A 23,304-nucleotide genomic window follows, 5' to 3' on the forward strand; every position below is an offset into this window, starting at 1 on the left:
GCAAAGCCGTGGTCAAGACACCTGGCTGGGTCTGACCTTGCCTCTGCACTTTCTGGTGACACGGCTTCGGGAAAGTCACTTAAGCTCTCTGTGCCTCAATTGTCTCATTTGTCAAAGGGGTAATAATTGTGTCTAGGTTTGTTGTGAAGATTAAAGGCGTTAGTGCGAGTAAAGGTGGAGAGCAGTGCCTGGTGCCCAGTGAGAGTCAGTAAATGCTGGGGTTACCATCACCACCACCATCACCACCACCATCATCACCATCACCACCATCACCACCATCATTACATCTTCACCATTATCATCACCATCATCTTTACCATCACCACCATCTTCACCATCATCATCATCATTATCACACCACCACCGTCATCTTCACCATCACCATCATCATCACCATCACCATCACATCACCATGATCATCTTCACCATCACCACCACCACCACCACCATCATCACCACCATCACCACCATCATCATCTCTCAAAGGGAAGAATATCCCTGTTGTCCCCTGTCACTCAGGGCTGGCATGTGGGAAGTGCCTCGCACAGAGTAAATCTCAGTAAGTATTTGAGGAATGAATGAATACATGAAAGATAAATGACATCGTGCATGATGAACACAGTAATGAAGAATATTCCATTCTTCTGACTGGGAGTCACAGGACAGACAGCCTATTCATAAGCATTAGGGCAGCAAAGACAGAGGAGCAGCGCATCGCTGCCTTTGAGAAACATAAACTGGGGGCGTGATGCTCTTTTCTTTTGTACTTTCTTCTTCGGTTCTAACTGGTTCATTACAACTGTGCTCCAGGATGCATTCTGCACAATGTGAAGCGGGGTGGGGTGGATCAACAGCATGATTATAGCTACTATGGAGAGGTACACGCATCCTGGTAAACCTCACCTGTGGTTTCTAACACTCCCAACCACATTCGCAATTTGGGACTGTGTTTCCATTTACTCATGAGGAGCTCAGGGTTCAGGGAGATTAAAGTCACATCACCGGTACGTGGGGAAGCAGGGGTTTAAATAGCGCTCACAAACCCTTCTCTCTTTCCACTATACCACACGCTCTCCATTTAGGGTGGGAGTCCAGGCCAAGTGTCAGCATGGTGAACACAAGTCAGTTAGGAGGATGGAGCCTGGAAGGGAACGTTTTGGGGATTTTGCCCCTTCCCTAGCTTTCTGTGTGCACCAAGAGGCTCCCAGCCAGGTCCTGCTGGCCTTTAGGACCTCAGTGTGTGAGAGCCCAGTGTGCCAGCCCTGCACACCCTCCCCGCGTGAGGCAGGGACAGAGGGTGATGTTATTAATCAAGCAGTCCCCCAGGGTCCTGCAGCCTGAGGCGCTTCCTCTGGTTGGTTTAATTTCCCTCGCTGACTCTCCTTTCCAGCTTCTATTTTAGTATTTTTTTTAGAATCCCTACCAGCCTACCTGTGCTTAATCTTATAGAGGCCCCAGCTGTGACCAGTTACCTTGCAAAGCAAGCAGAGTGAGAGCTGATACCTCTTGGATCTTTTGTTCTTTTGTTGGGATTTTTCTTTTATGAGTGTTCTTTTAGTGTGTCTGCTGGTGCGCCGAATGCTCTACCTACTATATTCAGTCTATTCTTCACCACTTCATGGGGCAGGGATCACCATTAACTCCATTTTACAGATGAGAAGAGCGAGAGCTTAAGCCGCTTCCCCAAGGACACCAGCTGGTAAGCGGCAGAAACTAAGACTCAATTCCCTGCTTCGTTGCAGGCGCGAAGTGGAAGGTAAGCTGCATTAGTCAGAAGTCAGAGAAAGTGGCAGACGCCTCTGAACCTATCCTTGAAAGATGTGATTTTCCTGCACGAGAAGAGCTACACTCTGTACAGGATGGGAAGGTCACACCGGACCCCAGAGCAGTTAAGTCAGTTTCTCAGGATGAGTCTGGACGCTCGTGTTTTTACACCCCCCAGTAATTCTAATCAGCAGGTGGGGCTGAGAATCACTGCTCTGGACTCAGGGAGGAGTCAAATAGGGGAGATGCGCTGTGCTGTGCTTAGTTGCTCAGTCGTGCCCGACTTTTTGTGACCCTATGGGCTGTAGGGGCTCCTACAATCCATGGGATTCTCCAGGCAAGAATACTGGAGTGGGTAGCTGTTCCTTTCTCCGGGAGATCTTTCCGACCCAGGGACTGAACCCAGATCTCCTGCAGAGTGGGTGGATTCTTTACCAGCTGAGCCACCAGGGAAGCCTAAGAATACTAGAGTGGATAGCCCATCCCTTCTCCAAGGGATCTTCCCAACCCAGGGATTGAACCAGGGTCCCCCACATTGCAGGTAGATTCTTTACCAGCTGAGCTACCAGGGATTCCCTGGTAGATGGGGGCGACAGGAAAACTCTTTTAGGGCTTGAGGGCCTTAGAGCAAACCTTAGAGGGTGGGGGCATTTCGGGAGGGCCCGGGTCCCTGGCGCAAAGCCCCTCACCTGATAGTGCATGAGCGTGTTCAGCCTCTTCCAGTCGCCCTCGATCTTGGTCGTGATGTCCTCATCCTGTAGCACGACCCTGGCGATCCGGCCTTGTCGCCACTCTGGGAGGAGGGGGCGGGCAGCAGTGTGAGGGACGGGGGCCGGGACCGCTCCGTGGGGCGTTCTCTAGGGGCCTGGCAACCCTGGCTCCCGCGAGCGGGGACAATGACGCCCTTAAGACGTCTAGGGCTCCGTGGGTGCAAGGCTGGGAGGAGCCTCCTGAGAGGCAGCCACGTCTGAGCAGGTAGTGCCCTGGGAGAAGTGTTTCACCCGGCTCCCCACCTGGGATGGGGGACCCAGTCAGGCCCCCAGGAGGGGCCATCTGCTGGGCAGGGCGTCCCGTCTTCCCAGCCCGCCCCCCAGCCCCAGTGCCCTCAGGAGGCTGCCCTGGTGCCGCCAAGGCCAGGGCTCCTACCCAAGTCCATGTCCACAGCCCTGGGCCTCTGGGAGTAGGGCACGTTCTTGTAGACGGCATCAAGGATCTTCTCCTTGACCTGCGTGATGGTGTCACAGTTTAACACCTTCACTGGGATCTCCGGGCTGTTCTCGTTGTCAGGGTTGACGCAGTTCAGAATCTGCAGGTGGTGATCGAGGGTGGGGAGGGGATATGTGAGTCGAAGATGTCATTTGAGGGTGGGGAGTGCAGCCCTGGAACCTTCTCTTACCCAGACTCCTCCTCCTCCTCAAAGGAGAAATGAGCGTCTCTCTGCGTCTCAGTTTCTCCCACCTTCCAGCCATCTGCCGATGGCAACCTGAGTCCTTCTGCCCACTCCTCTACTTCTCAAAGAACCAGGACTCCACCCTGTAGCCCCCAATGGCCTAGGGGAGGCTGCCATCCCGGGTCCAGGCATCCTAAGGGCTTAGGGGTGGTTGCAGGTGGGTTGACCTCCCGCCTCCCTGAAGTCTCTACATTAGAAATCAGCAGACGTCTTTTCCATCATGCCAACTTCCCCAAGCCCGATGCTGGGCAATCTAGGGTAAACTGAGGCAATTGGAGCTCTTTGGGTCCACGCAATGAGATGGGAAGAGGAGCCCAGGCTGGGTGCCCACCCTTGGGACCCTGGGCTGGGCCTGGACTGTCCCCCAGACGGTCTCCCGGCCTCGCTGCCAAGCCCTCAGGCTGGCTTGGTGGCCAGAGGCTGGGGCGGGGCTCAGAAGCAGGAGGTCCGCGCTGTCCCGCCAGGCTCCCTGCCTCCTCACCAGGGTCTTGTAGTCGATCTGCTGCCGGATGAGCTTGTCCTCGCTCAGCGAGTAGCGTGCCTCGCCGGTGATGGCGTCGATGGGGCCCTTCTCCATCTGCTGCTTGATGGCGCAGTACAGCATGAACAGCGGCTCCCCGGCACACTCCTGTGGGTACAGGCGGGTGTGGGCGGCGAGCACAGGTGGGCGGGGCCCCAGCTTGCCTCCCCCCTCCCTCTCCTGACCCTGCTCTCCTGCGGGCACAAGCGGCCATGGGTGGTGGGCACAGGTGGGCGTGGGCAGCAGGACCCCAGCCTGCCTTCCCCCTCCCTCCCTCTCCTGACCCTGCTCCTAGGCCTGCGTGGTTTTGGGGCACCTGGACAGGTAGGTTCCTGCTCCAAATGGGGGGGATGGGGGGCACCCATGCAGCCCTGGCGGCCAGGCTCAGAGGGGCAGCTCCCCCATCCCTCTCTCACCTCCCAGTCCCCACCCCGCTCCCATTCTCACCTTCAGGAACTTGTGCAGGAGGAAGGCAAACCAATTGGTCAGCATCTTCTCTGCCACAGACTCTGTCCTGGGGAGGCAGAAGGGATGAGAGGCAGCCCTTCATGGAGGGCTCCCAAGAGGGTGCCTGGCTTTTTAGGTGGACTCTCGCCCAAGAGAACCCAGGGCTGGGAGCCAGGACACTGCGTCCTGTCCCGACTTCACCCCAGTAGCAAGACGCGAGACCTTGGGCCAGAGGCTTTTGCCTTCTAAGCCTCAATTTCCTGGGAAAATGGAGTGGCACTCTGGGTCTACAGGCGCAGGTGCCAAGGACACCATCCTCCAGCCCTCTTCTGGCCTCAGAGGGATAAATACAGTTTCTCTGTCCCTCTGAGGTTTCCTGCCTGGTCTGAATACTTATATGCATATCTAGAAGGCCCCTGATACCTGCCCCTCCGAACACTCAGAATCAGACTGAGTTCAAATCTCGACTGCCACGGACTGGCTGTTTGATCTCGAGTAAGTTGCTTCCCTTTCTCTGGATTCAGTTTCCCCATTTCTAATTGGGGAATTAATCATAATAATAACAACCACAATTAATAATGGTAACCACCATCACCGTCATCACCGTGTATCCCACAGGGCTGTTGTCAAGGTTGAATGAGTCAATGTACAAAAAGTGCTAGGAAGAGTGCCTAGACCCGGAAGCTGTCACACTGCTGACACGTGGGGTCTGGATCCGGCCCCTCACATAGACAGCCGTGTGCATAAGCGTTTAGCTAACAGGGGATCTGCTTCTGCAAGCCTTGCCCCTTTGCCTTGCCGCCCCCCACCCCCCACGCCCACCCCAGGCCGCAGCTCTGGGGACCTGGGAAGGAACAACGCGGCCCTGACAGATCCCTCAGGGATGAGGACGCTGGAGGAGTACTTGAACTCCCTGCACGTGGTGCAAATTACACCCTCCGATCGCAGTAAATCCCAGGCATTTGCCAGGGCGGCTCAGCAACCCAGGGCCTGGGAGAGAGTGACAAAGGCAGAAGAAATTGTAGCTTTCTCCGTGGGCCCCTCCCAGCACCCTCTCCCTGCATTATGCCTGAGATTAGCTCTAATTTAAATACAACAGTTCTTAATGAGAGTTTCTAATGCTCAGATTGGCAGAATGGGGGCTCTGTATTCATAACACAAAGCCATTCTTCCTCCCTCCTCACCCCACATGGGGTCTGGAAGCCTGAGACCTTGCTAGGAGAAGGGTATGGAGGAGGTGGTGACGTGGAGGTGGTTCCAAAGCTGTGCTGGATCCCTGGGGCCTCCAGAGACGGTGGGCTTGGGGGATGCATGTCAAGGTCTCTGACCCTCTTCCCTGCTGGGAAAATGGCAACTGGGGAGGGGCTGGTGGTAGGTGCTGGTGATTCAGATCCTGGAAGCTGGGCATTGAAGGCACAGGCTGCACCAAATCTTTAGCTGGGTGCTGAAGGGAGAACTCCTCCAGGGATGGGACAGCCTCTGCCTGCGTTTCCAACATGGGGGCCACTTGTGGGGACCGAGCCCTCAGGATGTGGCTAGTGCAACGGAGGGACTGAATCTCACATTTTATCTCATTTTAATTAGTGGCCACATGTGCTATGGCGTTGGACAGTGAAACTCGAGATACAGGGGGAGGGAGAAAGACTTGGAGATGAGTGTTATGAGTGTTCATGAGAGGGCTAAACAGCAGAGATGCTGCACCGCTGGCCCCAGGCCTCATGACGAGCCGGTGGCCGTGCTGGGATCCAGGCTGAGATGCACTGGACACCCAGCCCCTGTGGACACGGCCCAGCTGCCCGGGGAAGGGGAGATGAGACTCTGCACTGGGGGGCCGCGGGGACACAGGCTTTCCCCGGGAGGGGCACCGCCCCCCACCACGTCCCCGTTCAGACTCCGGCTGCCTCCCCAGCCCCGGAGCGCAGGTCTGACCTCCGGAGCAGCAGCTTGGGGTGGTTCTTGTTCTCCAGGTTCTTGTCGATGAGGTCGGACAGCAGCTGCTTGAGGACGTCGGTGGCGTACTCCAGGCGGCCCTGCAGGCCCGTCATGATGAGCGAGGCCACGTTGCCGCGGTCCCGCATGGAGAAGCTGCGCTGCAGCTCCAGGGTGCGGATGAAGGTCAGCAGGAACACCTTGTTGTTGATGAGCTGCGCGAAGAGCTTCAGGGCCTTCTCCACGTGCTGCTGCCCGTTGCCCTGCACCTGGGGGAGGGGTTGGCAGCGTGGCGTCAGGACGGGAGGCCTTCTCCACGTGCTGCTGCCCATTGCCCTGCACCTGGGGGAGGGGTTGGCAGCGTGGCGTCAGGACGGGCTTCCGGCTCTCCCAGAGGCCGGGGCGTCTCAGCTGATGATGGCACCAGCTCTAGGACCCTCTCCATGACACTGATAGCCACCCCACCCTGGAGAGGCAGGAATGCCTGCTCTCTGTGGTCTGACCTCCCAGGGGGTGGAGAGGGCTGGGCTCCAAAGAGGATGCTATACATCTGATTGCGCCAAGGATCCAACACAACAGGAGCTACCCCATCGGACTAGCTGGGTTTACTCCCCTCCCCTCCATCTCCTCTGCCCTGATGTACTCTCTTTCGTAAAACAAACTGAGAAATGAACGTGTAAACCTCACAGAATCATGGGCCTTTCCTTAAGCCACCTCAAATCCATTTGGAAATGAGACCAAATCTTAATTAATTCAGTCATTAATTAAAGAACGACAGTCAGCCTTCCCCTGGAATCATCCCGAAGAACCCGGGTGCCCCCGTTGCCATGAGTTTCCTGTTCGGAAATGTCCCCGTGGTGATGGTGCTTCTACAGGCGGTTTCTCCTCCTCACTCATGACCCTTCTCAGCTGCGGGGCATCTCCTAGGAAACCCAGGCCCCGGGTGCCCAGTGGGCAGCTGGGTGAGGGAGGCAGGTGTTACCTCCAGCTCACGCAGGACAGGATGGTCCTCGATGCCTGGGAACAGGACTCGCATAGCATAGGTCCTATAGTCCAGGTAGGGGATTCCTGAGCGGTCCAGGTCGCTGGTCAGCTCGTTGATGTCTGTCTGGAGCTCGGCAAAAGCTGGGAAGGTACGGGGGAGACAGGGAGACTCAGGAGGGGAGAGGCAGAGACGTTTGTGAAGGAGGAGGGAAGGGCTGGGATGCGGAGACGGTGCGTGTGTGGGGTTACAGGCGTGCACCTCCAGAGGGGGTGAGCTAGCTCCAGACTGCCTTTTTAGGTGGTGGGAATACGGGAGATTTCTATACTGTTTCCTCCTCTATGTGTCTTTAGTTGCAAAGTCGTGTCTGACTCTTTTGCGACCCCACAGACTGCAGCCCACCAGGCTCCTCTGTCCATCGGTTTTTCCAGGCAAGAATACTGGAGTGGATTGCCATCCTCTTCTCCAGGGGAATCTTCTCAACCCAGGGATTGAACCTGCATCTCCTGCACTGCAGGTGGATTCTTTACTGCTGAGCCACCAGGGAAGCCCATTTCTTCCTCTATGCTTATCTATAATTTTGAATTTTCTTTCTATGTATTACACGTGCTGTTAAAACAAACGAAGCACACGTGACTTGGGTCATGGTGGCACAGATGCTAGAGACAGGCGAGAGACGGGTTGAGCGGATCCAACAAAGACCAGAATAGGCAGCTCTGCTCCCCTTTTCCCAGCAAAAGAAAAAATCAAGATGCAGAGACCTTGGGGGAAAATGAAAATCAAAACCACCAGGAGATACCGCTTCATACCCATTAGTATGCGTGTGTGCCAAGTCACTTTGGTCGTGTCCGACTCTTTGTGACGCTACGGATTGTAGCCCGCCAGACCCTGCTGTTCATAGGATTTCCCAGGCATGAAGACTGGAGTGGGTTGCTGTGCCCTTCTCCAAGGGATCTTCCCAACCCAGGCATCGAACCTGCATCTCTTACGTCTCCCGCATTGGCAGGCGGGTTCTTTAAGACTAGTGTCACTAGGGAAGCTCCACTCGTTAGCATGACTAATGTAAATAATGGAAAATAACAAGTGTCGACAAGGACGTGGGAAAACTCAAACCTTCGTATTTTGTTGGAGGGAAAGTAAAATGGCACCGCTGCTCTGGAAACCAATTTGATGATTCCCCAAAAAATTAAACACAGAATTGTTATCCTATGACCCATCAATTCCTCTCTGACATATATGCCCACAAGAACTGGAAGCAGGGACTTGAATAGATCCTTGTACACTCACGTTCATAGCAGCATTATTCACAATACCAAGAGGTGGAAGCAACCCAAATGCCCATTGACAGATAACCTGATAAACAAAATGTGGTTTCTACACCTAATGAACAATTATGCAACCTGAAAAAGGAATGAAATTCTGTCACATGCTGCAACATGGATGAACCTTGAAGACATGATGCTAAGTGAAATAAACTAGACAAAAGGACAAATACTGTATGATGAGGTTCCTAGAGCAGTCGGAGTCCTGGCACAGACAGTAGAAGGGCCAAAGGGAGAGGAGGACGAGGAACGATTGTTTCATGAGTACAGAGTTTCATTTGGGGAAAATGAGGGACGTCTGGAGATGGATGGTGGGTATGGTCACACAATATTCTGAATGTACTTAATACCTCTGAGGAGTTTCCCAGGTGGTACCAGTGGTAAAGAACCCACCTGCCAAAGCAGGAGACATAAGAGATCCTGGGGTTCGATCCCTGGGTTGGGAAGATCCCCTGGAGGAGCGCATGGCAACCCACTCCAGTAATTTTGCCTGGAGAATCCCATGAACAGAGGAGCCTGGTGGGCTGCATTTCATGGGGTCGCAAAGAGTTAGACACGCCTGAGGCGACCGAGCATGCACACTTGCTTGCACACACACGTGCACTCGATGCCTCTGAACTGGAGGGGGGAGCACTAGGGTATAGAGATTAGAAAGTTAAATGGTAAGTCGTATGTTATATATATTTTCACACACATAGACACACACACACACACACACGACCGAGAACGCCACCAAACCCAGCCTTAGGGTGCCGTGCCTGCCGGGCCCTTGGCCAGCAGGGGCTTCCCCTTGATGGCAAGCCTGCCCCCTCCTCTCTCTGCCCTACCCCCGGCAGAGGGAGGGGCCATGGTCCACTTTCCCAGCCCAGCTCCTCACAGGGGGCTTGTTCTGATCTCGAAGTTTGCAGTAAAAGGAGAAGTGTTTTGATTCCTGATTGAGATGTTTGCCCAGAGAGTCTGCTGGGCCCTCAGCCCGAGGGGACACCAGGTGCACTAGTCTCCTGGCAGCGGCGGTAGCTTGGGAGATGGAGGAAGCACAGTCTCCACCATCACAGCCTGAGATGTCCCGCACATGGCCTTCAGAGGCTCAGCCTGCGGCACGGGGTGACAACGCCCTGGGGGAGGGGACGGGCCAGGAGGGGGGACGCGCTCTCCTGTAGGCAAAAGGAGCCATTCCCACGTGGGGATCTAGAGTCTGAGGCCACAGGGCCCAGGAGGCTCTGCCTGTGGGGACACTGAGGGCCACCCGCTGTCCCAGGAAAGAGAGGAAGGTGGCCAGATTGTGGGATGAGTCAGGGCGCAGCGGGACAGAATAATGCTATCAGACCTGGGGCCTCACTGCGCGCATGTCAATAGGACTTCTGCACGCATGTCAAAGGAACAGCCCACTTACCTTCCTTACACTCCAGGGCCACACGGGACTCCAGGTTGTCCATCTGCATTTGAAGCCGCTTGAGAGTGAGGTCGTTCTCTCGAGACTTGCGCTTGTAGGCGATGAGCACGATGATGACAATGATGAGCAGGAGGCTGCCTCCCGCTGCAATGCTCACGATGGCGGGCAGGGTCAGCAAGCTGTCTGAGATGACGCTCACGGAGCCGGGCGAGAACACCATCCCGCCCACGTGGACCTGCATGTGACACACGCACACAGATGCTGTCAAGCCGTCCAGTCCTTCTCGTTTCAGAAAGGACAGGAGCAACCACAACCACACAGTGTAGTCTGAAGACCAAACAACTTCCTGCGGATCACCTGGCTTTCTTTTCTTGTGTCCTCTGCTCCTATCCACCTATCCATTTTAATATAGAACCTTGAGATGAGGAGATGTGCAGGGGGTGGAAAACCCTTTTGCTTCGATAGATTATACATGCAAGGTGAAGAGGGAAGAAAGAATAAGAATAAGGTTCACTCACCATGACCTTGTGCTGCCCCGTGAGGTTGGGAGGCTCGCAGAGGAGCTGCGTCTCGGACACGGTGACCGCACACGGGGTCTCTCCGATCAGCACTGTGTAGTTGAGCTTGGCACCTCCAGAAGCAGGAGGGCAAAGATTTTTGCCCTGCAGATAATAGCAGTCTTATTAGGAATAATTGACACGTGCACACAGAAGTTAATTGCCTATTTAAGAAGAGATTAAAGAGAGAGGGTAAGGGCAGCAATGCAAAAACCAAAGAGGGATTCCGTTGGCGAGGACGTCCATCCGCCACAATTTAGAGAGGAAAAGAGAAAACAGAGGGAGGAGGCGATGAAAGGGAAGGAGAGAGCAGTGAGAGCTGAAAGCGTGGAGTAACACACCCTTGGACATATGGCACCGGGGACCCTGACCGCCTCACATTTGACGGCAGTTATGGTGGCCACGGATGAGGTCAATAAAGGACATGGTTGCTTCCAATGCACTGCAAGGCTTTTTGGGCCCAATGTCCACAAGAACACAAAAATATTCTCCAGGGTTCCTCGAGAATCCCAAGCTCAAGATATGTCACTCCGTGGGCCTGTAGCTATTCCTGAGCTCTCCTCATAGAGCTCTCCATAGGGCGCTGACAGCGACGGAAGCCTGTGGGCATTGAAGGGAGGCGAGGCCAGGATGGGAGAGGGGTGGTCTGGCCACGCCGTGCTCCTACCTTCAGAATGATAGGGGATCCTGGCTTCTGATCCAAGACTCCTGTAGGGCTGAGAAGTTCAAAGGTCGGGTTGGGGTAGTAGATGAACTTGGTGTCGTTGTAAATCAGCAAGGACTGGACGTTGTTAAAGACAAATCCAAACTCGTCTGGCCGCTCCACGGTGTCCAGGCCGGGCCGATAGTCCGTGGTCAGCGAGGGTGCCAGGCAGGTCAGGGTGGTGGTGTTCACAACTTTGCACACCTATGGGGCCCAGAGCGCAGTGTTCCAACACCCAGCCGGCGACACTGCGGGTCACACTCCCATTGTCCCACCTTCTGCTTTGTTAGCTGGTCTCCAGTGAGCTACTTACTTCGGGAAAAGAGCTGTGAAATTGTATTTTTCTGTTGTTGGTTTTGTGTGTGTGTGAAGGAGGAGGGGTGTGTTTTAACTTCACTTCTTCACTCGCCCACATTGACTGAGCACCCATAGGCGCTGTGCCCAGGAGCTGGGCCATCAGTGAAACGGCCCCAGTCCCGGGCGGAGACAAGGATCCAACCAGCATCACAGCGTGGTCCCAGCCGAGGGCCTGTGGCCCAGGAGGGGCCGTGGCACTGCTAAAGGCACAGATGGAGTGAGAAACGCCCAGATGGGGGAGTCCCTGGCACTCTAGGGGTGCCTGTGTGTGTGCGCACCAGCCTGTGTGTATGTGTGTGTGTGTGTGTGTGTGCGTGCGCGCGCGTGTGGCCTGAGGCAGGGTGAGGGTGACTCATGGGAGCTTTCCTTTGGAAACAATGAATGAAATTTAACCTGGAGAATGTGTAGGACTTTCCCAGACAGCAGGGATGGTAAAAGGATCAAGTTCCAGGCAGAGAAAAACAGTAGCAAAGGCCTGGGAATGAGGGAGCATGAACAAATGAGGAAAAGATAAGAACAGAAGCCGTGTCCTGCGTGTGTGTGTACGTGTGTGTGTGTGTCTATGTGTGTGCCCATGTGTGTGTGTCTATGAATGTGTGTGTCTCCTGCATGTGTATATGTATATATGTATGTCTATGTGTGTGTATAAATGTGTGTGTATGTATGTGTGTGTGTCCGTGTATATATATGTATATATGTGCATGTATGTGTGCATATGTATGTATACATGTGTATGTGTCTATGTATGTGTGTGTCTCCTGCACATGTGTATGTCTATGCATGTGTGTGTCCGTGTGTGTGTATGTATGTGTGTATATATGTGTGTATCTGTGTCTGTGTCTGTGTGTGTCTCCTGCGTGCGTGTGTATGTGTGTCTATGTATGTGTGTGTCCATGTGTGTGTATGTGTATATGCATGTATATTTGTGCATGTATGTGCATATATGTATGTATATATGTGTGTGTGTCTGTGTCTATGTATGGGTGTGTGTCCTGCGCGTGTGTATGTCTATGTATGTGTGTGTCCATGTGTGTGTATATGTATATATGTATGTCTATGTGTGTGTATAAATGTGTGTGTCTATGTATGTGTGTGTCCATGTGTGTGTGTGTACATGTATGTATATATGTGCATGTATGTGTGTATATGTATGTATGTGTGTGTCTCCTGCACATGTGTATGTCTATGCATGTGTGTCCATGTGTGTGTATGTATGTGTGTATATATGTGTGTATCTGTGTCTATGTATGTGTGTGTCTCCTGCGTGCGTGTGTATGTGTGTCTATGTATGTGTGTGTCCATGTGTGTGTATATGTATATATGTGTGTCTATGTGTGTGTATAAATGTGTGTGTGTGTCTATGTATGTGTGTGTGTCCATGTGTGTGTATGTGTGTGTGTATAAATGTGTGTGTGTGTGATGGGATGTGGGAAGCTGTGTGAGACGAGCACACAGTAGGTATTCAGTTAATGTTTACTGACCACAGTGATGGATGAAAAAGCTCCTTCACCTCCTTAAATGTCCTAGTCAAGGTCTCTCTCTTCTCCGAGGGACCCTTCACTGTCCACGGAGGTGCGACCGTGGTATCGCCCCTGAGTTCACAATGTCCTTTCCTCCTGGGTGGGCCCTGGTCTCCAGCTAACAGGTCGCCGAGCTGGCCCTCCTCTGCCGGCTGGTCTGGGGGCTGCCCAGGCAGCAGCCCGACTGGAGACCCCACCCCGGAGCCCGAGCAGGGTCTGGACCCTCCCCGCTTCTCCTGTCCGGCCCTCTGCAGCTGCTGGGGCTGAGGGAGGCTCGGTGTCCCAGCAACCACCAGGGGCATGTGTGGGAACCCTGCTCAAGTACGCGCTGTCCTGGCAGCTCCACACGTGTTGCATGTCCGGCCAACATACACAAACCCGGGCTTCACGTTCGGAAAACAAGATGGTGTGTGAGAGGGCAGAAAAAGCGGACACTTGCATGGAGATGATGTCAGCGCTCCAAGCCTTAACCCTCCCTTTCCAGGGGGAGTTGAAGAGTTTAAACCAAATGGTTCAGGAGGGCTCCGTGCCATCAGAGAGCAGTACCCACCCCCCCTTCTGCAGGTCCCCTCAGCAGCCCCCTATGAACCCAGAGTTCCTTTCACATGCCAGCTGGGACACCCTGGCAGGAGGGAAACAGAGGTGCTGTCAAACAGGCGGAGGAGCTGAGCTGGGGGTCCCACCCTGGGGTCCACGGGACAGACCCCCAGCCTGAGCGCCGCTGCCCTGCCCACCCTGTCTCCTTTCCGCTTGCTCCGGTGCCCCTGGATGAGGCTCCTCTGAGAATGAGCAAATCACCCCCAGACAAACAGCCTCTGTTTGCTCCCTGCCCAGCGCTGCATCGGCACTTTGCCTGCCAAACATTCCTTCGGGTTTGGCAGCCTGCGCTCTGGCCCGTCCCCCTGGGTCTGCTTCCAAACCCAGAGGCGGGGGGTGGGGGTTAGCGCCGGGGCCTGAGGGTGAGGTGGGCTCCAGGCAGGGCCGAGGGGACACACGGTTCTCTCCCAGCACCCCTGAAAGGGAAGGCACTGGGCAGAGCAGACCGGCTTTCCCTCCCAGGACTAGCTTGCTGGAGACATGCACGCCCAGGCCCTTCCTCTAGGCTGCAGCCCGCAGACGCCAGGCAGGTCACTGCTGGTACTCAGGGCCCCCCGACTCTCGAGAGGGAGGGGCTGCTTCTTAACTCCTTGAAGCACTGAGGTCCTGGGGGGTGGGCGGGGGGAGCTGCTGGGGAGATTCCTGCCAGCCCGTCCTGGGGAGGGCAGCAAGACCCAAGCATTCTCAGAAGGATGTCAGCTGTTGGGGGGCCCTTCCCAGCTCTCTCTTCCCTTCAAACAGCTTCCTGGAGACTAACCATGCAGCCTTGGAGGTTCACCTTCTCAGTCATGTACTCATCCTACAAAATTCCCCCTGTGCTAAATGAACCGTGTCTTTTATTTTCTGTATTCTGATGCTTTGACTTCTGGGGTCTTGCTGACCCTGGAGGGACTGTGACCCTCCCCAGGCTGGCCAGTTCCTAGAGACAGCAGACAGGTGGAGGTGGGCTGTGGCCTCAGCCTGAAAGTGGAGAGGGGACACAGTCTCTTTTGCTCAGATATCAAGCTCTTCACTGGGACACAGAGCCATGTGCTCGTCTAGCCTATGGAGCTGTTACCACGATGGGCACTGGAGGTGACAGACTGGCATCCCACACCTCTGGCACGATGGAACGTCAAGCCCACCAGCATCTCACATAGTCTAGCTATGAAGAGTCAGATGTGTGGGACTGAGCTTGGCCCTACCACCTGCCGCCTTCATGTCTGGGGGCAAGTCATTACTCCCTTCTGGCCCTATTTTCTAAGCTACACAAGGAGAAGTTTGGACCAGATGATCTCCGAGACCTTTCCAGATCTAGCTTCCGGCAAGTCTGTCATTTTGTGTATTTCTGCTTCCCAGGGAAGCCCCAAGCATGCTGGGAATGCGTCAGGAAAAAGACGGTCGATGCAACACCACCTTTTCCATCTCCATCTCAGCCTCGTCAATCTCCAGAAGGTCAAAGCAGTAATAATAGTAACTCATGTGAAAAATGATGGCCATAATAGCATCTCCTGGACTATAATTATGAATACAATAATGTTTCAGAGCATATTGACTGAAAAGAGAAAGATGGAGCCAGTAGAACAAACTAAAAAATTTATAACAACATAGCAGACATTCTACTCTGACGATAGAGAACTTTTTTTAACATCACAAAAATCCACAGTGGGAAAAAAAAAATTAAATTACATGGCTCTGCCCAGGAGAGTGAAGTGAAATGTTCAGCTTGATCATCTTAGCAACCAGGATGGAATTATCTGCACACAGTGACTAGCGTTTATCAAGTGCCAGCCTCATTGCATGTTACATATCCACAAGGAGAGTCTCATCAGCATTTCTAGCCGGGGAAGCGAGGATCAGAGAGGTTAAACGACTTTATCATGGGTGTACAGCTAATAGATGGCAGCATCCTATTTCTAATTTGAAAACATCTGAATCTGCAGCCAGAATTTCTTCACCCTCTCACACTCCTCTTATCAGACCTTGAAGGGAACATGGCAGAAAACAGGAGCCCTTTGGCGCCATATCCGAGGCTCAGAAGCCATACCGGGATAAGGAGTCACTCGCCCTTGTAGCCCACAGAGCTGTGACCTTCTGATGAGCAACGGTTATACTGTAATTATAAAAACCACTGCAAGGCCCTGGTGTCTGGGGCCATGATCGCGGACTCTGCTCTGGCAGTCGAAGGCCCCAGTGCTAACACAGACCCCGTCACCTTGCCAAACACACCCACAGCCGCGTTTCCTGAGGGCCGGGTGGACGCGCTGGTACTCACGTTGACAGATTCTTTGCCGTTAAACTTGACGCGGATCCTCGGCTCCTGAATGACATCCAGGTTGAAGCCCGTGATGGTCAGGGGTGTGTGGCCACTGGGAAGAAGCAGAGGCTGGGTGAGGGAGACAACCCTCTGCACTGCCCCCACGCTCCCCGAGGACGCGGGGGGAGCCGCCCCGGGGTGGGAGGGGCTCGGGCGCGGCGGCTGGGCGCCTCCTCCGCCTCACCTGGCGATGCTCCACTCGGGCTCGATGCGCTGCACCCGGGGGTCGTCTATGTACTCGAACTGAAGGTTGTTGTCCACTCGGGCCCGGTCGACGCTCACGGAGACGGGGACGGGCCCCAGCCCATTAGACGACGGGGGTGAGACGCACACAATCTCGTTCATGGACCGCCTGCAGGCAGACCGCAGGAGGGTTAGGAGCCAAGGCAAGTGGGGCGGCCTCTGGCCTGAGAAGGGGCTTTCCCCCAGTTGAAGGGTGGGTTCTTCTGTCCTGTTCTACCCCAGGCTAGGGAACGTCCCTTAGCAGTGTGTATCAGTGTCTTTTTCTACCTGAGCTCCAGCTCTGGTTGGGTTGGGGAGGCAACCAATTGGAGAAGGGGGTTAGAGAAGGTGGGGCAGGGGCACGGCTCCTTGGGCTTTGGGAGAACTCCTGTCTTTCTGGATTTTTCTAAAACATGACTATTTAGCCAGTGCTTGGAGTCTGGTCGGTCAGTGGACACATGGAGTATCTACCATGCAGATAAACTAACACAGAAAACACAAAGTCTTGGCCCCAGGCCGTGTACGGTCCAGGCAGGAGGTCTACTGAGCAAGTTGGGTTCCCATCTAGAGATCCCATTCAGAATTCTCTCTAGATTCTCTACATCCCCAGAGACTCATTGGAATACCTGCCAAATAGTAGGCTTCAATTTTTACGCATGAGAGATGCCCCAAGGAGGCATCTCTGTGTGGCGTGGGGACAGAGGCCATGCTTCTGGAGTCACCACGGTGGGGACCTAATGAACGCTCGATCCTGATGGCGACTGAGCGCTCCTGGGAGCCCTGCTCAGGAGCAGGTCTCATGGGCCTCACTTCCAAGTGTTCGTAGGACTGTTTAGCCCTTATGATGCGATACAGACTGACTACTGGCAGGCATTTCTCTCAGCAACTGGAACAGGGTTTGGGGCTAGGATGTGACGCCTACCATGGACATGGTGGGGCAGGCATATATGTGGAACTGCTCATACATGTGCATGTATGTGTGCACAGCCCACACACGCACGGTCTCTGAGAGCTCGTCCAAGCCCCTCTCACCCGTAGAACTCGCAGGTCTGGTTGCCCAGATAAACAGCCACGCTGCTTCCAGACCCGAGATAGTGGCCTGTGATGGTCACCATGGTGCCTCCAGACTCGGGCCCTCGGATGGGGTTGAGTGACAGCACGGAAGGGTTCTTTGGGAGGAAGCAGAGACATGATCACGGCTCAGGCTTTGCCCAAAGGGAGAAGCCCAGGCTAGACCTAAAAAGACAGAAGGGGGAACTCCAAACACTCTCTGCCTACCCTGGAGCTGAGACCCTTTCTAAGAAGAGGCTCCGGGCATATCCAGGGAAGGCAGAAAGGCCACGTTTGGCAAGTAATTAACTCCCTGGGGAGTGTTCTGCTCATAACACTGATGGGAAGGCAGAGATGACACTGACTAATCTATCAATTAGTTTACAAATTGAGAACAATTGAGAATGCTTCTCTATCTGGAGCAGTACTGATTTTTTTGGCACAAAATCGATAGGGCTGAATAAAGCATCCCTGTTTGGACTGGGCCACCAAGAGTCTCCGTTAATGGTCCAAGCTCACGTCCTTCGAGCCCTCCCTCAACCCGAGAGGGGCACGGCAGGGTGCCTGGTGCAGGCGGCTCGTCAGTAATGTTGGCTTCCTCGACCTTCACCAGGAGGATGGCCCATCGTTGGTTGGGATGTTCTACTAAGCTCATTAAATTGTAACAATCACCCTGAAGCCTAAAAGAAATGTCACTGGCCTAGAATGCATCAGAAAGAAATTGTTTCTGCCTAGTGGGCAGCAGAGAGGAGTGGAAAGTGCATTTAACTGAGCAACCACACAATATGAACTCCAGTCTCCATTAGCCACTCACTAGCGACGTGATGCAAGCAAGTTCTACTCACTCCTGGAGCAAGTTTTCTGCATCAGTCTGGGATGGCAATCAGTCTTGCTTGCTCCTCTGTCAAGAGAGGAGGAGGGCGACGTGATCTCTGAAGCTCCCCCTGCTCGTCACTCTATCACTCTCTCTCCATCTAGTCTTTCTGAGTTTGCTTCTCACACAAGACCCTCTCAGATGGGGGAGGTGGACTGCAGATTATAGGCCATGCATGTGTGTATGCATCCGTGTGTGCTAAATCGCTTCAGTCGTGTCTGACTCTTTACTACCCTATGAACTGTAGCCTACCAGGCTTCTTTGTCCATGGGATTCTCCAGGCAAGAATACTGGAGGCGGTTGCCATTTCCTTCTTCAGGGGATCTTCCCGACCCAGGCATTGAACCCACATCTCTTCTGCCTTCTGCATTGGCAGGCCAGTTCTTTACCACTAGCACCACCTGGGAAGCCTGTGATACCCTCCAAGCCAAGAGAAGACTGGTATAAGGAAAAGGTAGAGTTGCTGAGATAACAAGGCAGAGACCGGAAAACCTAAAATAAGCAGTAAAATGTTTTAGACAGAAGAGAATTTTGTGATCTAGTAACTTTTCAATACTCTGAGCAAGGCTGGTTTGACCCCCTCTGCAGGGTGCTAACGCTTTTTAACAAAGAACTTGATAGAACAATGCTGGTTAGGTGTCGGAAAAGGGACTTCTGGGCCCCAGAAGAGGGTTGTTCAGAAGGAGTGGAGAAAGTCTTTGTGATTCCACCTGTTGCCTGGGTGTGAAGAAGTGTTTTCAGGGCTGTGTATGTGCGTATGTGCATGCAACACACCAATACACAGAGCAGCTCACTCTTATATTCCTCTCCGTGGTCGCACACACAGACACGTGTCCCTGCAGGATTTCAAATGGCTCCTCTAAACTCCCTCTTACAATATCCCTGGCAGAAAAAAAAGCATGTGGATAAATATAGACCCTTTTAATTAGGTCCCTCAGGCTATCTGTCCTCATTAGGCTGGAATTAGACAAAGATATCACATTGGCAGGACAAAGGGCAGCACCTCCCCACCCTGAGTTGAGGATCCACTTTCTAAGAAAGCTCTGATGTTGCTTATTCAGAACCCTGACCTGTGGCTCCCTGGGACTCCCAAGTGTCTGAAGAAGCATTGTTGGTCGCAAACTCGATTCACCCGGGAAAGATAGGCTTTACTTTTTCCGGTTTCCTATTCAGTCTGCAAGAAGCCTGGAGGCACTGGCTTGGGAAGGGGAGGGTGGGACTTTCCTGGGAGAAGTGGGGAGCAGAAATGTGCCCTTTCTGGGAACCTGCACCCCAGCAACTGCCCAGGTGGTGCTAGTGGTAAAGAACCCACCTACCTGCCAATGCAGGAAACAGAAGAGACGTGGGTTCCATCCCTGGGTTAGGAAGATCCCCTGGAGCAGGGCCTGGCAACCCACTCAAGTATTCTTGCCTGGAGAATCCCACGGGCAGAGGAGCCTGGCAGGCTACAGCCCAGAGGGTCGCAAAAAGTCGGACACGACTGAAGTGACTCAGCAGCAGCACAGCCAAGCACAAGACCCAGTACTCACCACAAAGGTGTACTGTTGATGGGACTTGGTCATGAACTCCGGCTGACACTCGCCAATGCACAGGCGCACAGGCCCAGAGGTGGTTCCCACGAGGGCGTGGCCCATCTCACAGACGATCCTGACAAAGAGAGCAAACCTTCCCATCAGAGACTTGGGGACAGCTGGCATTCCTGCCCCTGTTTGCTCACCCCACCACAGTCACGGTGAGTAACTCAACACAGTCTTACACCAGGGCTGGACCAAGACAGCTTGCTCAATCATGTGGCTGTGTGACCTTGGGCCAAGGACTTTCCCTCTCTGGGCTTTAATCTTTCATGGACCCAATGAGAAGGTGGATGAGCGCATCTCTAAAGACCTGTGTCCCTTCAAAACTCTATGCTGCCTGTTTCTATGAACAAGCCTGCAGTCCCCAGTGCCTCGTGCAGGGCTCAGCACTGAGTCCTGTCCCAATATCCGTGGGATAAACCTAACACCCTGGAGAGAGACCGAGGGGCAGGGCAGAGGCAGCAGCAGGCCAACACTTGAACACTCCCGAGAAGGACTGAGGACTGACTGGGCAAGCTGACTCATGTGTGGTTCGTTTCCCTCCCTGTGGTTTGCAGTGAGGGGACAGATAATCTGGCCAGACAGTGAGTTCCCCAAACCGGAGCTCCCGGCTGAGTGAGAGCAGCGGCGTCCAGCGGCAGCGGGTGACGGGGTGGCAGGTGGATGAGTTCATTAGGACAGCAGTCTACACTGGACTCCCACTTAATCAAGGGCAGAGCGCAGGAAGCTGGTGGGCGAGGCAGCCAACCAACCCTGGGGTTGGAAATCATGTCTCACGTCAACAGGAGAGCTGGAGGGAAGAGGGGGCGGGGCACTCCCTCTGCTGCTGTGCAAAATCGATGCCCCCTTGTGGGGTGGGGGCTTCCCTGGTGCCTGAGATAAGTCACAACAAGCACATTTACAGACCGGTTGCCTTGGCCACATCCGCCTCTAGGAGTGGGCAGCAGCTGGAGCATATGGGAGGAAGGGAAGAAATCAGATTTTTGGGGGAACTTCTTGCCTGGAATCCTAAGGCATAGGGTGGGTGGGAAAGGGCCCCACCAGGCTCAGTAAAGAGAAACCCTCCTCCCAATGCCATTTAAGAGTTCAGAGCAGTCTGGTGCCCTTGGTAGGCTGGCTTAGTGGGGAGGCAGAAAAACAGACCCCTCTCCAGTAATCCTCAGCATTATCCAGGCACGGTGGGGAAGATCCATGTTTAACCGAGCGATGCTTATCTCAACAGCTTCTCTAGGAAGGAAGGTAACTAAACAGAGATTTCATTTCGATGTAATAAAACTTGCATTAAACAAATACACGGCGTGCTCGCGCACACGGCATGCCACCGAGCTCCATCTCCTTCATAACAGTTAATCCCAAATAAGTACTTTCACTCCTGGTGAATATTTACTTAACATGCAATAACTGTCTTATTGCGTTTAGCATATTAAGTTCGACAAGACACTAGTGGGTGCATGTCGAAGGCTGTTCTCCCCTCCTTTTCACTAAGGATAAATAAATTAATTATGAACCCACAGTAAAGATGATAGCGATGATCAATTAGTATTTTACACATAATTGTCTCCTTAAACCTCATTAGAGGAGCATTTGAGAAGCTTCATTTGAGGTACTGTGTGGGGTTATTTCCACGCTGCTTCCTGCTTGGAGTCACAGCCCTCCTATCGGGCTTCCTGGACCCCAGCGCCTGCTCCTGTCTGGGGTCCCTGCCATCCAATCCTGCTGATCTGCACTCTCCAGCAGCATCAGCGGATTATCTCTGTTCTCTGCTGGAAGTGGGGGGAGGGGAGGGCCAAGAGGAGTAGGGAGCAGATGAGTCTCTTTCCTTTCTCATCAACGCTTTCTTGTCCCTCACTCACCCAACCTTGGTCACTGTGCTGGAACCACCCTCGAGAAGAAAAAGCAGGAGGAAATCAGGGTGGGCTCGAAGTCTGGGAAAGAGGAAACGTGAGAACACGTGAAGGTCATGGGCATCTTTATTCCTCCCGGGACCTAAGAGAGGAGAAGGCCCAGGATGGCCTATTCTGCTGTCCCTGTAGGGGGTGAACCACAGGGCTGGGGCCTCTTGGCACACTCTGTTTTCCAGAACATATTCTTGCTCAGGGTTCATGGCCCAAAAGGTGAGCTTTGCGTGTCAAGCACCTGTGAGAAGGCGGACGGAGGGGAGAGGGCACTGCCCCAGGGCCCAAGGCTGAGTGCCTGCAGCTGGCTCTGAGTGTCCCTCCTGGAAAAGAGTGATGGGGGGCCCAGGGACTGGTCTGCAGGGAGGGCCTGCAGCCGAGTCCTCTCCCCGCTGGTGGAGTGGGCTTCTGCTTCATCCATCCCTCTCTTGAGTGGACAGGGGTGGCAGTGGGCTGCAGAAGGGTCTGTCTGGTAAGTCTAAGAACTGGGTGAGAATGCTAAGGACGCAGACCACGTTGTAGGGAACTCTGGCGACCTGTCTCTCTTCTTCCTTTTCATTCCTGGGACCCAGTGCTTGCAGTGAAGGATGGAGAGGCCCCCTTGACTGAGTGGATCTGTTACTCTTACTGGCGTTTGATCCCTGAGCGCGAGGGCAGCTGTAGGGAGTGCAGAAGGTTATACTGAGGATGAGGGTCAAGCCAAAGTGGAGTCTCTCAATAATAACAAGAGCTCCAGCTTACTGAGCTGCATGTGGCAGGCACTGTACCAGACAGGATCTCATGTCATCCTCAGACATCCTAAGGGTGGGTCTTACTGTCTCTATTTTTACAGACAAGGAAACCAAGGCTTGGAGGTGCTAAGTGACTCATCTATGGCCAGAGAGCTGGCAAGTGGCAGAGCTGTGATTCAAATCCAGGTTCAGCCTGGCTCCAAAACTCATGCCTTTGATGCTCCTCCACTCTGCTGCCCTAAAATCAGCAGAATGCTCTCTGTGTGTCCCTCCCTGGCAGGAGAGACCCACAGGCAGCGGTGTGGGTACCACTCCCTCCTTCAGGCCTTACAGGTCAGCAAGTTCCTGTGGTTAGACTTCTGGGGGCCTCCTACCTCCCTGTCTCCCTGCCTCCTCCCAGCATCCCTGATAGCTTCAGTCTCCCTGTGTATTACCAGGAGACAGGAGCTGGGGATGTTTAAAGTTTCTCCTTGTAAAATGAGGAATTAGACTAAATAACCCTTTAACAGTTAGCTTCCACATTTGAAGGCTTGACTCCTCCTGGTAGATAGTGGGCTTCTGGATTCACATTAGTGCCACTGATAATGCTTTCTAATGATGGGAGTTGTAGATCCTATGAGGCATAGAGGTTATCGTTTCTGATATCCTAGGGACCGTAAAAGTGATTGCAGAGATCTGTTTCGACAGACCCACTTTCCAGATGAGACATTTGAGGATCATGGAGCAAAGGGACTTGCCCAAAGTCACAGAGCTCATCAATAGCTGAGCTCCTGGCAGCCAGCCCAGTGCCCTCACCCCACCCTGCACCACCTCCTGCAGACTGGCATGGGTGGTGCTTTTCTCCCCATGAGCATGCATCCTTGGGGTGGGGAGCACATGCAATCTAACATCTATCAAGGCATGGCTGAGCTCATAGATACAGCGGATGAGAGAGACCGGGGGCGGGTCTCTCATCCTAAGCGGAGTCTGTCTCATACAGAGCCCCTGTCTCAGGAAGGGCTGAGCTGCAGCCTCAACCTGCCGCTCATCACCCAGGAAACGTCCTGTGATGGAGTTATCCGGCCCTCCCCAGACCTGTGGGGTGCTGATTGCAGGACTAAGCGGGACCCCTTAACCAACAT

The 23,304-nt window shown here is 53.8% G+C and overlaps 1 protein-coding gene across 3 annotated transcripts in view; it reads right to left on the reverse strand.

Annotated features, from left to right (window-relative positions):
• Window positions 1-23,304, reverse strand: part of PLXNA2 (plexin A2) — a 233,871-nt gene that overhangs the window by 13,018 nt on the left and 197,549 nt on the right. For all 3 annotated transcript variants that reach the window (XM_044942649.2, XM_025285371.3, XM_025285372.3), the window contains 13 exons: window positions 19,513-19,630; window positions 17,092-17,228; window positions 16,022-16,189; window positions 15,796-15,889; window positions 11,032-11,271; window positions 10,326-10,469; window positions 9,808-10,042; window positions 7,093-7,235; window positions 6,111-6,379; window positions 4,182-4,248; window positions 3,696-3,842; window positions 2,911-3,070; window positions 2,454-2,557 (listed from right to left, as the gene is read on the reverse strand). In XM_044942649.2, the coding sequence (XP_044798584.1) occupies window positions 2,454-2,557; window positions 2,911-3,070; window positions 3,696-3,842; window positions 4,182-4,248; window positions 6,111-6,379; window positions 7,093-7,235; window positions 9,808-10,042; window positions 10,326-10,469; window positions 11,032-11,271; window positions 15,796-15,889; window positions 16,022-16,189; window positions 17,092-17,228; window positions 19,513-19,630 (2,026 nt within the window). The remainder of the gene's footprint in view (window positions 1-2,453; window positions 2,558-2,910; window positions 3,071-3,695; window positions 3,843-4,181; window positions 4,249-6,110; window positions 6,380-7,092; window positions 7,236-9,807; window positions 10,043-10,325; window positions 10,470-11,031; window positions 11,272-15,795; window positions 15,890-16,021; window positions 16,190-17,091; window positions 17,229-19,512; window positions 19,631-23,304) is intronic.

Source organism: Bubalus bubalis, chromosome 5 (assembly GCF_019923935.1).
Source record: "Bubalus bubalis isolate 160015118507 breed Murrah chromosome 5, NDDB_SH_1, whole genome shotgun sequence".
Classification (NCBI taxonomy): domain Eukaryota; kingdom Metazoa; phylum Chordata; class Mammalia; order Artiodactyla; family Bovidae; genus Bubalus; species Bubalus bubalis.